At 54.5% G+C, this 13,915-nt stretch overlaps 6 protein-coding genes across 6 annotated transcripts in view; 4 read left to right on the top strand and 2 right to left on the bottom strand.

Moving 5' to 3' along the window:
* Positions 1-2,979, bottom strand: part of PHACADRAFT_118264 (uncharacterized protein) — a 6,197-nt gene extending 3,218 nt beyond the window's left edge. Inside the window, exons 1-8 of the mRNA XM_007394288.1 lie at positions 2,829-2,979; positions 2,497-2,779; positions 2,349-2,434; positions 2,208-2,300; positions 1,968-2,157; positions 1,777-1,918; positions 1,548-1,726; positions 561-1,489 (exon numbers count right to left, since the gene is read on the bottom strand). Coding sequence (XP_007394350.1) covers positions 561-1,489; positions 1,548-1,726; positions 1,777-1,918; positions 1,968-2,157; positions 2,208-2,300; positions 2,349-2,434; positions 2,497-2,779; positions 2,829-2,865 — 1,939 coding nt within the window. The 5' untranslated portion in view covers positions 2,866-2,979. The remainder of the gene's footprint in view (positions 1-560; positions 1,490-1,547; positions 1,727-1,776; positions 1,919-1,967; positions 2,158-2,207; positions 2,301-2,348; positions 2,435-2,496; positions 2,780-2,828) is intronic.
* Positions 2,980-3,188: 209 nt separating this feature from the next.
* Positions 3,189-4,396, top strand: PHACADRAFT_253670 (uncharacterized protein). Its single transcript, XM_007394287.1, has 5 exons — positions 3,189-3,279; positions 3,353-3,574; positions 3,630-3,707; positions 3,763-4,205; positions 4,267-4,396. Exons 2-5 carry the CDS (start codon positions 3,416-3,418, stop codon positions 4,364-4,366), a joined length of 780 nt encoding a protein of 259 aa, XP_007394349.1. The 5' UTR covers positions 3,189-3,279; positions 3,353-3,415; the 3' UTR covers positions 4,367-4,396.
* A 442-nt stretch (positions 4,397-4,838) lies between these two features.
* Positions 4,839-6,688, top strand: PHACADRAFT_253668 (uncharacterized protein). Its single transcript, XM_007394286.1, has 9 exons — positions 4,839-4,922; positions 5,015-5,032; positions 5,083-5,149; positions 5,201-5,523; positions 5,575-5,650; positions 5,700-5,970; positions 6,026-6,100; positions 6,158-6,373; positions 6,427-6,688. Exons 1-9 carry the CDS (start codon positions 4,844-4,846, stop codon positions 6,532-6,534), a joined length of 1,233 nt encoding a protein of 410 aa, XP_007394348.1. The 5' UTR covers positions 4,839-4,843; the 3' UTR covers positions 6,535-6,688.
* An 825-nt stretch (positions 6,689-7,513) lies between these two features.
* Positions 7,514-7,994, bottom strand: PHACADRAFT_91294 (uncharacterized protein; the record flags this gene model as incomplete). The annotated part of the gene is made up of 3 exons (XM_007394285.1): positions 7,514-7,656; positions 7,710-7,775; positions 7,832-7,994. Coding segments are annotated over 3 exons (372 nt in total), but the record flags the coding sequence as incomplete, so codon positions are not given.
* Positions 7,995-8,351: 357 nt separating this feature from the next.
* On the top strand, positions 8,352-9,555 carry PHACADRAFT_172180 (uncharacterized protein). Its single transcript, XM_007394284.1, has 3 exons — positions 8,352-8,726; positions 8,777-8,898; positions 8,951-9,555. Exons 1-3 carry the CDS (start codon positions 8,570-8,572, stop codon positions 9,425-9,427), a joined length of 756 nt encoding a protein of 251 aa, XP_007394346.1. The 5' UTR covers positions 8,352-8,569; the 3' UTR covers positions 9,428-9,555.
* A 512-nt stretch (positions 9,556-10,067) lies between these two features.
* Positions 10,068-13,488, top strand: PHACADRAFT_253666 (uncharacterized protein). Its single transcript, XM_007394283.1, has 3 exons — positions 10,068-11,189; positions 11,240-12,312; positions 12,364-13,488. Exons 1-3 carry the CDS (start codon positions 10,129-10,131, stop codon positions 13,317-13,319), a joined length of 3,090 nt encoding a protein of 1,029 aa, XP_007394345.1. The 5' UTR covers positions 10,068-10,128; the 3' UTR covers positions 13,320-13,488.
* The last annotated feature ends 427 nt before the right edge of the window (positions 13,489-13,915 follow it).

Raw genomic sequence — 13,915 nt, 5'->3', positions numbered from 1 at the left:
GTAGCTGTGGGAGATGCCCGTTGAGAGGCAAATGAGGGGAGCGCCGTTCGAGCGGACGGTGGCAGAGACGACGGTGCAGTTTGGCGACGAGCCGATGATGGGGAGCACAGATGTCGGAGGGAAAAGTGCTCGCTGCTGTTTGATATTCCTGCAGCAAAACATGAAAACACGACTTCTGAACGGGAGCAAAAATACACACCATACATGAACTTGTCCACTTGAGCTCAGCGCAAGGAGACAATTCTTGCTGGCACTAAGCAGACAGCACGATGCTCCCAGGCTCATTGTTGGCATCAGTCTGCCATGACGATGATGTTAGTTCTGGTGCGAATCGAAAGAGCCCCGCGTCGTACCGTCTGCCCGTTGGAGAGTAAACATTCAGTGAACCGTCTTGCATGGCTACGGCACAGAACGCGCTGGACACGGCCAGTGCCAGAACTGGAGATGCTAAATAGTCCAGCCATTGAGTCTGCTTGCCACTAACAAATATGACTTCGTGAGGAGCTATAGCCACGATCGTCAGCACCATGGGAAATCAAAGATGAACGTGAATAGTTTACATCCATCCTCCGAGTTCCGTGCCTCAAGCAGGTCTTCGCTTCCCTCGGCCTGAGCTTTCAAATACGTCAACAATGGCGTTATAGGTAGCCTCGCGGCCACATTCTGTGCGTCTGTCGCACTGCTCGCATCGTACACGACGATGGTGCTACTCGCAGGCGCAAGTTCTTTGACGGCCACAATATCCCTGGGGCGGTCTCCGCCGAGCGTTCGTGCCTTGCTCGGGCGGTCGTCGATGGCATCCATGACACTCGACTTGCGCTTCTGCCGTCCGTTCGTGTCGAGTGCGCTAATCTGCACCTCGGTGTTCATGTCGTACTCATCGGGGTACACGAGATCGAGATTCACCTCCTCGCTCGCCCCACGGCCTGTGCCAAATGCATTGCTGGACGAGGGCGGCTCAGGTGCAGACAGTAGCATCGACGACGCAGGCGGGCGGCTTGGCACAATGCCCGCAATTTCGTGGAAGGAGCGGCCGGTGGACCGCGTAGGGCTTGTGATGGGGCCTGTGCTCGTGGGCGCCGATGCAGTGCTGGCAGATGGAACGTGGGCCGAGGGGACGTTTGCGGAAGGAATAGACCCCCCGAACGAGCCGATGAATGTTGGCTGCCCCTGTTTACGTGTCTTGCGCTTGGCGACGAGCTTGTTGACGACCTCGCCACCGTTGGATGCTATGCCAAAGCCGAGATCTTGTGCATGCGCGTTGGCGGGCGTGCGACCTGGAGACGGCGGCGGCGTCATCCTCGTGTCTTGTTGCTCCGGCTGGTGTGAGTAGCCTTCGGGCAGTGGTGACGGTGTGAAGCCGAACTTCTTCAAATATAGCTCTTGCGCGGATTGAGGTGCGATGCCTTCAAGCTCGTCTGGGTCGAAGCTGAAAACGGCCATGGTCCCGTCAGACGAAACGGCGTACAAAGTCAGGCCGTCAGATGACCTAAGACGCCCCTGATCAGCATCCATGCTTCGTCCTGGCACAAGGCGCGTGCACGCACCAACTCAAATCCATGATTTGGCGCTCGAACACCTCTTTTGCTACTACCATCGGTCGCGCTGACTTAGTTTGCCACACGGAGACAGAGCGGTCGTCTGCACCAAGAGCTGCCACTGAGCATATATTTGAAGCGACAACTGGAGCGTTAGCATCGCGAAGGAAAATGTGTGGATTATATGCCTAGAGATTGGTCAGTTGGAGGAGAATTTCGATGCGACGTATATACGCACAGCAACTTCGACCGTGTTCTCATGCCCAACTAAACTGATCTCTGACGTCCACGAGTTTCTCGCAATGACAGCGGCGATGAAGACATATCCCTTATTGTTGGTAGCGTTAGAAGCGGTGATATGAGCACCGTCAGGAGACCAACTGTTGCGAGATCTTAGCCCAGAAGTACGTATTACATGATGAAGCGCACCTCAGCCGCCGAAAGAATGTGCCAGGCGAGTCTTCGAAGGGCTTCTTGACCTCGGCTTCAAGGCCCCAGTCCGCAGTGCGCCAAATCTTGAGCGTTCTGTCATCAGAAGAAGTTGCGAGAAACTCTCCAACAGGATCCCAGCAGACGCCTTTAACGAAACCTTGGTGCTGGTCGAGTCTTCGTAGCCGTTCTGTGGCAGCGTTAACGTAGGGCCCTAGAACAATATTCTTCGAAGCGCACCTAGCGTGAAGCCGCACCATATGATCACTTGTGAATCTAGTCCCACAGAAGCAAGGTACCTGTCAGCAGGAGACCAGGCCAAGTCCGTGACATCTGCTCAACATGAACGGTGGCATAGGGAATGTCCAGATGTGTACACACCGCTCTCGTGCCCCGGTAAACGCTTCAATGGTTTCCACCCCTCTACATTCACTTCATCTGAGCCCCAGACCTTTCCTCTTGCATTTCTGGTATGGAGACGGACCATGAGCATGTCTTGTCTCACTCAACGCAAATGAAGAGGACGCACGGGTCAAGATCCCAAATCATAATGATAGCATCATCGCTCCCACTCGCAAGCCATCTCCCAGAATGTGCCCACCTCACGGTCAGCACAGGGCCCGTGTGCATTGACAAGGTGCAGAGCAGCTTCGGCGGACGTCCAGAGAGCTCGGAATCGCGGTTCAGGATCGGTTTTGTGCTCCATATACGTACTTTCGCGTCGAGACCTCCGGTAGCAATCCGCGAGCAATCAGGATGTACATGACACGAAAACATTGAGAGCCGCTTGCTCTGGTCGCGGCTCGAGGAGTCTGGGGAAGCCTTCAATGCATTGTGTTGCTATGTGGTACGCGTACGGACCTCTGTGGGCGACCCAGGCGGGTTTTGTGAACCTCATAGTGGTACAGAATTATAGCGAGTACAGTATAACGGTAGAGCAAAAGCGAGGTAGAATAAAGCGAGGGGTATCGTCGAAATGGTGAGTGAGAGCCAGATCGTAAGCGCGTCCGTTATGCGCGTCTACCAGTGAGTACTTTGCCAAATCCGGGTGAACCGCCGTTATGCACAAGCGTCATACGACTTGTTCGTCGCCAGGTCATCGCGGACTCGGGGTTTATGTCCACGGGTGCGTACGTTGTCAGGGTTTTACTCGGTCGTATTTAGCTATTTTGTTCATGGACTACCATGGCAATTGCAGACCCGGCCATATTGCCCCCGGTTCGGCTGTGGAGCATTTGTCTTCGAGCTCAGTCCAGATCTCAACGACGACTGCCTCTTCGACGTCGTCCGACGGCGGCAGTCACACAGGCATGTAGGTCGGTCCTAGCTCCACTCTGTAAGCCGAGCAATCATGAAATGACGAATTTATCCGCTGTTCTATAAAGGATCGACATCATGGGCTCGAGTCCAGCACAGCTCTGACTTGACCACCCACCATCTTTGCTGAAATGTCTGACTTCGTCTATTCTGACTTGACTTACTGCACTCTTTGTGATCGCTATTTTCCGGGCGAAGAGGCGAGAGCTCAACATGTGCAAGTGTCGCCTAACCACCCCCGGTGCGACACCTGTAACCGTCGCTTCGCTAATAAGAACTCGCTTCGCAATGTAAGTTTCATGAGAGTTGCGGTAAGTTACACAGATAAATTGATCTGCTGTGTAGCATTATGTATATTCACCTCGTCACCACTACTGTGCGGTATGCGAGCGCAACTTCCGTACTGCAGCTGGTCTGCATGTGGTATGTCTTCACCTCGTATCAATTTGCTGTATCGGTGTAACATTTTGAATTACAGCATATCGAGTATGCTGCGGTTCATCGCGATGACAGCGACTCAGATGAAGAGGACGACGATTTTGATGACTCCTCCGAAGGGTGGGAGGATGAGATTGGGGAGCGGGTATTCCCAGAGGAGAACGGACGGGAATATCATGACGGCTCTGAGGACGAGGAAGACCCTGATTATTGGACTGACGACGATATGGAAGAGTTCGAGGAAGAACGAGACGGCTACCATGGCTTCGCGCGTTCACCCGCCTCTATCTCTCGCGCACATCCCTCGCACAGTACTACAGTGCACAACCGTCAGCCCACCGAGAACCAGTGCGTGAATGGGGAGGTCGAGTCGCCTGACGCCGAGAAGCCCCCGACATCAGGGCTTTTCTTCAGTTGCCCACTCTGCCTGGAAGCCCCAAAGGAGACCAGCGCAACGAGGTGTGGTCACTTGTTCTGCACATCGTAAGTGCTACCGATTCCCGCACGCTTGACAACGATTGACTTAGTTGTCATTACCGGACAGGTGTATTCGCACGGCGCTGTCGAATAAGAAGATGTGCCCTGTCTGTCGAGAGTTTGCAGTACCGAAGCAACTGAGGAGGATCTACCTGTCTGCCGCATAGTCTCGTTCTTGCTCCTGTGCGCTACTAGCCAGCGAAGTCATAGTGTATTGTTTCATCGTATGAGTGCTTCAATCTTCATTCCCTCAATCGTCCTGGTCGGGTATCTGAGTGGTCGGAGACAGGCGGATCCACAAATGCAGAGCGATAGAGATCAGGCGGAGAAAGAGCAGCGGAGAACTTCCGCAGGCTGGCCCGGAGTCTGCACAGTTCTCGCCTGCGGGCCTCGTCCATCCTCCTTGACCACCCCTTTCGAACGAAGCATGGAATTTCTCGCGCACAGCACACTCCGTTACGTTCCGACAGGGCCTAGGATGAGCGTGGTAAAGTGGCCAAAGTATCTGCATTGCATAAGCCGCGCAAATACAAGCGGACTGTGAATTATCTCCATGCCCATATAATCCTAGAGTTCAACTTGAAACCCTCTTCATCGATTTTCTCCCCCTACCCTCTCCCTTACACCCCTAAACACTCACAGACATGTCTGACAACGAAGAGAGCGACAAGAAAAGCGGTTACCGTCTCGAGTACGCGGGCAGCGCACGCGCCAAGTGTAAAGGTGCGTGGCCGCAGCGCGTGTGTCGTCGGCACCGCCCCCGTAGACATCGACACTTATTTTCGCGATTTTTCGCGTCCTTTCCTAACCCGCAGGACCTAAGCCATGTGCTGGTGGGTGTTTGACCTAGATATTTTGACAGACAGGTCTAACTAGTCGACAGGGACACCCATTCCTAAAGGCGCGCTACGTTTCGGTTCTATCGTCGACTTCAAGGGGAACACCTCTTTGTGAGCACAATACCGTCGTCCAAATAATATTCTTGACGCGTTATGCTGTAGTGCATGGCGCCATTGGGGCTGCGTCACCTCCAAGGTCATCGAGAACATGAAGGGCCAGTTTGAGAATGCCGACGAGCTCGACGGCTTCGACGACCTCAAGGAGGAAGACCAGGAGCGCATCCGCAAGGCCTGGGAGGAGGGTCACGTTGCTGATGAGGACATTCCCGAATCCGCGCGCAATCCTGCCGGGGAGGACGAGGAAGAAGAGGATAGCGAGAAAGTTGTGAAGAAGAAGGCCGCGGCCAAGGAGAAGAAAGTCAAGGAGGATAAACCTGGCAAGTTCAAGCTCGAGTACGCATCATCCGGTCGTGCCAAGTGCAAGGGTATGTACGCTTGTTTGACTCTCAGGTCTGAACTCATATCATCCGACATAGATGGATGTGGCGAAACTATTGGTAAAGGCTACTTCAGGCTCGGGCATGAAGTCGACTTCCGGGGCAACAAGTCTTTGTACGCGCGGTTCGCTAGTACGACTATATGTTATCTCACTTTTCATTAGCTCCTACCAGCATTGGGGCTGTGCTCCCGCATCTACGATCGAGAAGCTGAAGACCTCGTGTTCCAAGCCTGAGGAGATCGAGGGTTTTGACGAGCTCAAGGAAGCTGAACAGGAAAAAGTTAAATGCGCCTGGGACGAGGGCGCAATCCCTGAGAAGGACCAGGGCCCAGGCGAGCCTATCGTCACCGAGAAGAAGAAAGCCCCAGCCAAGCGGGCGAAGAAGGACGATGGTGAGGAGAAGCCCATGAAGAAGAGGGCAAGGAAGGCGAAGGTATGCATTTGGTGGCGATGCAGATAGACGTTCGCTGACCATCGACAATCCATAGAAGGACGAGGATGAGGACGAGGACGAGGGTGAGGACGAGGAAAGGTCTAAGAAGCGGCCTAGGAAGACTAGTAAGGTACAGTGCATCTTATTTCGTGCATCATCACAGCCCCAACTCGCATGCTTCGCCTAGTATGAGGACGATGAGGATGAGGATGAAAAACCCAAACCCAAGCGCGGAGCGGCTAAGAAGGCAGCCCCTGCGAAGGAGAAGGCCGCACCTAAGAAGCGGGCATCGAAGAAGAAGCAAGACTCAGAGGAGTCCGGCGAGGACTTCGGCGCTGAAATCGACGCCGTGAGCGGCGACGAGGAAGAGGACGAGGAAGAAGAGTCTAAACCCAAGCGTAAGGTCCGTGTCAATCTCGATAGTTGTCCATTGGTCCGACTCTAACATGTGCACAGCCTGCCCCCAAGAAGTCATCCGCCCCGCCGTCTAAGTCGAAGCCCGCCTCGAAACCAGCGCCGCGCAAAAGAAAACAAGAGGCAGTTGAGGAAGAAGATGAGGACTAATCTTCTTTGAACCTCCACGCATACCCGCATGCTTATCGTTTATTCCTGTGTCCGGCTGGTCATCGGGTCGAAGCCTTGGACATTGATTTTTTTGCTATTGTATATGTATAGCGTAAGCTCCCGCGATTTCGACACCCCTCTGTAATATCAGCCGTGCAAGCTGGAGCTGAAGCTGCTCAGATAGTGGGGTCCGTGTGGTCAGAACGCGAACCTTCAAGAGTGGCAGACTTCGTAACGTTTCCTAGCAAGAGCACTCGTGAGATGATTCGGCTCGTCCTGGACACGTGCCTTCACCTCTCACTAAAGTCTGTCTCATCAATTATCTGGGCATCTCCTACCGACAGAAGATCGTTGTCAATGTCGAGATGGGCCCGTTACAGTATGTGTTCTTCCGAGGCTGGACCTTTGAGGGGGCATGTTAATGCTCCTAGCACGTCAATGGGAGGAGCTCGATGCTTGCTGAGTCTCCGACCGTGCAATGTGAATTTCGGTCCCGCAGCCGCAGAAAAAATGCCACCTTCAGCGAGGTTGGTGGCAAATTGACGTTTGCTAAGCCTGATACTTCAACATGTCCATTGCTGGTCTATATATGGAAGGACCAAAGCGGCCTGCAGAGTGAAAGACGGATGTTGGAGGTCACCAACTGAGCTGAAAGCCGCGATGTCCTACCCAGCTCATCCCTATAGACGCGAGCATTGGGCGAAGGGATAAGTCAGGGCCGCTGATAAGCCGCGCCAACTAGGAGGCCATTAACTGCCGCTTGACTTCGAACTGCGCCTGCTGTGCCATTCGTTGTACTACCTAAGACGGTTATACGTTTAGCGACAAGGGTAACTTAGATCCACCTACCCTGTAAGATTCACCCATCTGCTTAGGAATCACGCCAGGCTGCATACTCCGCGGAAATTTAGGGGTGGCATGCGATGATAGCGAAAAGGTAGGAATAATACAGAGCGAGGCAACCTCACACATGATACACCTATGCAGTCTTAGCACCCGCCGCCGCCGCTTTGGCATCCTCAGCAGCTGCGACAGCGGGGTTGACCTTCTTGCCGTCCTTCCACCGGACACGCGGAGGAGGAGCACGGTTGCGACGACCCTCGCGAGAGCGAACACGGACGACTGGAGAGGGTGTTCAAAATACGTTTGCTTCTTCGACAGGGAACCCGGCTTACCGTGCGAGTGGATGGCGCACGACACGCAGTATGCGATTTTGATGTAAAGTTTCGGGATAACGTACTCTGCAATTTCATGGATTAGACGAACTGAGTGGACTTAACATTTTCGAACTACGCACCAGGGTAGACGGAGGCTTCGCTTATATCGCGGACGGCCGCGCTCTCAACCATATTCCTCACAGTGAAACGCTTGATGGCCTTGTCCTTGCCGACGCAACGTGAACAGTTCGAGCAGCGGACGAACTTGACGTGGCCACGGCCCTTTTTGTTGCGGCCATTATTTCTTCGCTTCTTGGTCTACAGAGCGGATATTTCAGCAAGCAAGTTCAGCAAGCGACCGGCGGGTGCATCCAAAAGTCACATCGCAATCCAGCCAAAATCCACACGATTTAGGCATCGTTTGGTAGCCGGATAGCAAGATGGGTCTCCATAAGATCGGGAAGGAGCTCACCATCTTGAATTAGCGTCGGCAGTTTCTTGAGGATCGCGAGGGAGGCCCGACAACGTTGTGGAAGCCAGGGCGCTTATCTCGTACGCCCGTCGCCCATGAGGTTCGCATGCTGGATTAGGAAACTCCACGTGCCGACGCTTGCTTCGCTTAGTTTGGCAAGCATGGCGGAAACAACAATAGCGAGTTTGTCGAGGACAACAGCAGGCATTGTTCTTCAGCGCTGCAGCCCTCATTGCTTTGCGGATCGCATATATAATGCGGGTTACAGGCTGTTACGGATGCTCTACGCACTCAGTTTCTCCCTTTCACTGACGAGCCTGGAGCTCTCGGTTGTGGACAATCGTTTTCGTATTTTCTCTGTTCAAATCTCTATCCACGCTCACTCAAGACTGCTACAACACGAGATATGGCTCCCCTATCCTACTTCCTGCTTTCCGTCATTGCTGCTAGTTTTACCATGGCAATACCGACTCTGAGCTCCGCGACGTATAACCAAAACACAATCGATGCGCAAATTCTCAACTCAGAATTCCAAGGTCTCAATGAGACTGACCCGTGCGACTGTGGGTAGCCCTTGGAATTCCTGATCACTTATTAATAGTTGCTTGCGTAGCTGGTCAGATGGCCTGTGTGAGCGAGGGTGTGGCGATATGCCGGTTTGGATCGTGGAATATCACATCCTGTGGTCAATCCAACGCTTGTTTCGCTGTGCCCTCTACCACGGGGCCAGGAACGGTACGTGATATATCTACGGCTGAGGCTCGCTTCCCTAATCCTTTCATTACAGATCTTGACATGCACTACTAAGCAGGATGCGCAAACAGTTTTCCAGGCGGCGGGTGCGCAAGGTCCGCTCTCTAACGGAACAGACACCCGTGCGTTTCCCACAGTGTCCACTTCCTCACTGAGTATATCGCCTTCGGGAAAATCTGCTTCCCATGCGCCTACCCAATCCAGCGGTGTCGAAGTGGTAACGGTCACAGTGACCTTGCCTCCTCCAGCCTTCTCCACATCGCTCCCTCCTGAAGTGCGCACCATTAACCCGTCCGAAGCTGCGAGCATCCTGTTGAGTCTGAGTGCTCAAGGCGTCACCGCCTCCCCCGTCTCTACCGCAGCTGCCTCGCCAGCGCAGGTTGTCGGACATTGTCATAACACGACTGCTGAGGCGTCTCCCACGAGCTTTGTCCCCTCTATATCGACGACTACCTCATCTATCTCAACTCACGCATACTACCATAAAAGCCGGGCCGCTCGCAGGACATAGTTGTAGTGTATCTGGATGTAGTAAGTCTATATCATTTTAATGGTTGTAGTAATATCATTGGTGTGCTTTTGGGCGGAACCATGCGCACATCATCGCAACAACCTCACGTGTGTACGAGATAGCGAGATGGAAGTACGATGTCTGACAAGGGTCCTCGGAGTACGTTCAGGGCCGTTGCCCGGAGTTCTAAGCCACTACTCCCCATGCTCAAGCATGACCGGCTCGGTCGCATTCAAGTCGTATGACACGATTCCACCGGCGACTGCGAGCCCGCAGCATTGCACAGGATATCGACCCATTCGGATCGAGCTCCCGTCATTGAGCATATCAAGCTTTGGAAGTCCGGGGTCTAGCGTTAACCATTGGAATTGCCAAGGCAATATGCTGTCTATAAATGCAGCTGAAATGGAGTAGTCTGCAAGAATTTAATTGTGTTGACGAGCTGGCGCAAAGCTGCGGATGTGGCGGCGTAGTGGCGGTGGGTCGCCAATCGTCGGTGTTGCCACTTCCGGAGATGGGCGGGGGTGGTCGGGGTCCGTATTTCCACCCAACAAGCGCGTGAATAGAGGCGCCCATCAAGAAAGTGGGCCGATTTGAAGTTCTGCGCTTGACTACGAACCTCGACAATGTCTACCCCCCCTCTCTCGTCAAGTAGCTCCTCTGCGAGCTCCCCATCGCCCTCTCTTCGCGACTCGGACGATATGCTGAAGAACGAGTTCGGCGAGAACTTGCGCTTTGATGACCCAGAGGCCCTGGAGCTGCTGCTTCAAACCATTACGCAGCACGGTGACCCGTCAGTGGTCACCGACCCAGCGGAAGACTGGTCGAGAATGTCTTCCTGGGTTGCCCAGGACGGAAAGCCTGCAGACTTTGGCAACGAATTCAACTTCACTTTCCCCATGGATCTAGATGTAGACCCGCTGAATATGGCGGTCGACCCCAGCTCTCTGCACTTCAACACGTCAATATTCAGCCAAGCGGCTCTCAGCGAGAACCCATACTACTCCCTGCCACAGAACCCGGACGTCTCCTCGGCTTCCATGTTTTCCTTCGACGCGTCTTCATGGCCAACAGGTAGTCACATGGAGCCTGGCACCGCCCGTCGGCTTAGCTTGACGTCGTCTTCATCCTCCTCGGGCGCGTCCTTGTCGCCTATGTTGGAATCGCAGTCTTCTGCTGGCAGTCCTCCTTCTAGCGACTGCGGGACGTCGGACTCGGACCCCGCCTTCGAGCTCGCCCAGCGTGCACGTCAGGCTGCTGGGGTTACGCTCGCTGTTCCCGTGAGCCCGCAGGCCCAACAGCTTGCTGCTGCTAGCCAAGAGAAGCCTGTTATGTCTCGCACTCCCCGCCAGCAGCCTTCGCCTGCTGCCGCTGCTGCGCCCGCTAAGACCCCCAAGGAGCTGTCGCCTATCCTCGAAGTGATCTCGCGTGCATCACCGCCGGCCTCGACACCGTCCGAGTCGGGGAGCACTACTTCGGCGTCTTCGAGCGCGACACAGAGCCCAAACCTTGACGCACCTGCGCCCACACCTCGCCCCAAGACTAGCCACACCACCATCGAGAGACGATACCGGACAAATCTCAATGCTAGAATCACCGGCTTGAGACAGTCGGTGCCTGCATTGCGTGTGCTCGAGCTTAAGGACGGTATACCATCACCATACGGTGATATCGTCGACTCTCGCGGTTTTGTAGACGGTGTCAAGGTTGCCCGGAAGATGAGCAAGGCTAATATCCTCGGTAAAGCTACAGAGTATATTCGGTACGTCGCTTGCGCAGGGTAGAGCTGGACATGCGCTCACGTGCCCACAGCGTCTTGAAGAAGCGAGAAGCTCGTCTGAAGCAAGAGCAGGACGGCCTTAAGTCTCTTGTCGGCGGGCTTGTAGGCGGTCCGGCGTTGCTGAAGGAATGGGAGCGCGAATGGCGAGAGCTATTTGGCGGCGAAGAGAAAGATGAGATTGAGGGCAACGATACTGCAGCTGGAAGCGACGACGAGGACGGTGATTGCGAGGACAGCGATGGTGAAGACGAGGAAGGACGTGCTCGCAAGAAAGCGAAGGTTGCCAAGCCTCCCAAGAAAGAGAGGCCTACCAAGCCCACTCCTCCGCCCGCTGTTCCTGCGGTGCCGGGCGCCGTCCCAGAGAAGAGGAAGCGTGGTCGTCCGCGCAAAGTCCCTTTGCCGCCGGCTGTTCCTGCCACGACCCTCACACCTATGGAGGGAGTAACGGCTACCATCATTCCCCCGATTGTCCCTGTGCAACAAGACATAATTTCTCCTGTCAGCCAGCCCACTCCACAATATCTCCTCGCCGTCTTCGCATTCTTCTCTGTCTTGAACTCGCCACTCGCGTCAAGCTTCGGTCGCACGAACACGCATGCCCACTCTGAGGCTCATACCCATCGCGGCACTGTCCTCAATGCATACCCTACTATGATACCCACTGCTTCTGCTCCGGTCGCTCGGCAGACCTACGGGCTTGGTGAGCTGGTTCAGGCATTCCACCTCCTCGTCTCGACAATGGTATTCTTTTACATCGTCTTCCCTTGGCTTTCTGGCGCTTTCCGACATCACGCCGTCCTCTCTGCTGTCATTCAGCGACTGCGCTCTTACGCGACTCGCGTTCATAAGCCATCGCCGGTATCCATGTCACCCGTGAACTCTCGGGGATATGTCCAGCGTATTGCTCTTGTCGATGCGCTGTCGCAAGCCGCTCGTGGCGCACCCGATGAAGCTGCCCGTCTGAGGCAGGCGCTAGGTGTGACGACGGGTGTATTTGGTCTCATGCAAGGCGTCATCAAGGCAGCCCGAATCGATCGCGGCCTCGAGATGAATCAGTTGGAGCAGCGTGCCTGGGTCCGACTGGGCGAGTTGGTTGCTTTCGATGGTCAGGCTCTTGCGCCCAATATCCAGAAATATGACTAATATCTCACTTAAGGTTCCATGCCCAAGACTACCCGCCTTCAGACCTATTGGTGCATGTCCTGGCACGTCTCGACCTTCGCGACCTCGACTTCGGACTTGACTACCCTCGCTCTTATGATTCTTCCGGTTTCGTCAACCAAGGCGACAGAACTCTGGGACCGTGCCGCCGACCGCGAAGTGCTTCGCCCACACGAACGGATCGTCTTGTCGAACATGTCGGTCAATGATGCCGCGGAATGGCTTGAGAAGTGGCGACGCTGGCACGATACTGAGCGCAAGGGTGGCCGCTGTGCTGCATGCGAGAAACGCACACCCCTTGGTGTGCTCGCTGCCATCCTCATTCGTGAACGACTACGCAAGCACGCTGCTGCGATGTTCGTCCGCTCTGTCGTCCCGAACGAGATTCGCGAAATATCAGAGACCTGCGACTCAGATAACCTCGTCGCCGCCTACGACTCGGAGAAGGACTATCAGGATGGCGAGCAGCTCCGCGAGACGATTGAGGCGGGCAAGTCCATCGGCGGCCGTACCGCCGAGCTTGCGACATTCCTTGAGCGCATCTGGGACACCGGTTTCTGCTCGCACGAGGATGTGCTCCCGAGGTCATATGCGGAGCGTAATGAAGGCCAAGGGTGGGAGGATGAACACGACCTCGCGCGTAGCGACGAGGCCGAGATCCGCGCGCTCCTCAGTGCGACACTCGTATACCGTCGTATCTTCCCCTCGTCGTTCCCCTCGTGCGCGACGGCCGTGTCCGTTATCCTCTCGCCGCCACCATCACCGTCACGCAAGAATCTGGCGCTGCATGTCTCGCTCCGTGCTGCGCTCGCGTCGTCAGCATTCGACTTCGAGGGCAAGTCGCCCGAGGACCTGCGCCTCGCGGCCGCACTCGAGGACGCACGCGATCGGGTCAACGACATGCTGACCGCGCTTGAGCGTTCGCTGCGCCGGAACGTTAAGGCGCTATAATATATTCTGTTTTGCGATTGCTGTGTTTTGAGCTTCTCTTTGACGACCTTGGTTACTATCGTATATATCTATAAACTATCTTACGACTTGCTTTGTGTGTAGTTTTACTGTCCTAGTGCCGGAACGATCCTACTTCTTTTAAGTCCAAACGAAAATTATGAACATAAAATGCTTTGCACATCAATGAGACACCTCCGCTGAGGCGACCGAGATAGTAACTGGACACTCACTGCGTAAGCATGCGGCTCGTAAAGACCTTAGGCGTTGCATGCGACGGTGGCGAAGTACACGGAAGAACGGCGTCATGATTTTATCTCGCCAAATACATTTTCTAAGCGGTCGCATTATCAGGAGCGTCGAGCTGACTCGGTCCGTAAGAGACATCTAATAGCACTAGCTTCGTGACGCAAGTGATGTTCACAAAACGCATTACTATTGTCATTAAATGTACGATATACAAGAATAATGTGGCAGATATGCGAGATCTCTGGTGCTACACGATAATGCGACATGTGTACAATTAGCTGATATTGCAGGACTAGATCAATAAGTTAATGATCGTGAGTGCTCGTATTGGTGTCAACGGCCTGATTACT

The sequence above is a fragment of the Phanerochaete carnosa genome (genome assembly GCF_000300595.1).
Source record: "Phanerochaete carnosa HHB-10118-sp unplaced genomic scaffold PHACAscaffold_4, whole genome shotgun sequence".
Lineage (NCBI taxonomy): Eukaryota > Fungi > Basidiomycota > Agaricomycetes > Polyporales > Phanerochaetaceae > Phanerochaete > Phanerochaete carnosa.
This window is presented reverse-complemented; position numbering and strand designations above follow the sequence as displayed.

Excerpts from the sequence above, each read along its gene's own strand:
- PHACADRAFT_253666 (XM_007394283.1), top strand. The coding sequence starts at position 10,129 with ATGCTGAAGAACGAGTTCGGCGAGAACTTGCGCTTTGATGACCCAGAG. Across the intron at positions 11,190-11,239 it reads AAAGCTACAGAGTATATTCG|CGTCTTGAAGAAGCGAGAAG; the intron begins GTACGTCGCTTG and ends ACGTGCCCACAG. Across the intron at positions 12,313-12,363 it reads CGAGTTGGTTGCTTTCGATG|GTTCCATGCCCAAGACTACC; the intron begins GTCAGGCTCTTG and ends ATCTCACTTAAG.
- PHACADRAFT_172180 (XM_007394284.1), top strand. The coding sequence starts at position 8,570 with ATGGCTCCCCTATCCTACTTCCTGCTTTCCGTCATTGCTGCTAGTTTT. Across the intron at positions 8,727-8,776 it reads TGAGACTGACCCGTGCGACT|CTGGTCAGATGGCCTGTGTG; the intron begins GTGGGTAGCCCT and ends TTGCTTGCGTAG. Across the intron at positions 8,899-8,950 it reads CTACCACGGGGCCAGGAACG|ATCTTGACATGCACTACTAA; the intron begins GTACGTGATATA and ends CTTTCATTACAG.
- PHACADRAFT_253668 (XM_007394286.1), top strand. The coding sequence starts at position 4,844 with ATGTCTGACAACGAAGAGAGCGACAAGAAAAGCGGTTACCGTCTCGAG. Across the intron at positions 5,150-5,200 it reads TTCAAGGGGAACACCTCTTT|TGCATGGCGCCATTGGGGCT; the intron begins GTGAGCACAATA and ends GTTATGCTGTAG. Across the intron at positions 5,524-5,574 it reads CGGTCGTGCCAAGTGCAAGG|ATGGATGTGGCGAAACTATT; the intron begins GTATGTACGCTT and ends CATCCGACATAG.
- PHACADRAFT_253670 (XM_007394287.1), top strand. The coding sequence starts at position 3,416 with ATGTCTGACTTCGTCTATTCTGACTTGACTTACTGCACTCTTTGTGAT. Across the intron at positions 3,708-3,762 it reads CTGCAGCTGGTCTGCATGTG|CATATCGAGTATGCTGCGGT; the intron begins GTATGTCTTCAC and ends TTTGAATTACAG. Across the intron at positions 4,206-4,266 it reads GGTCACTTGTTCTGCACATC|GTGTATTCGCACGGCGCTGT; the intron begins GTAAGTGCTACC and ends ATTACCGGACAG.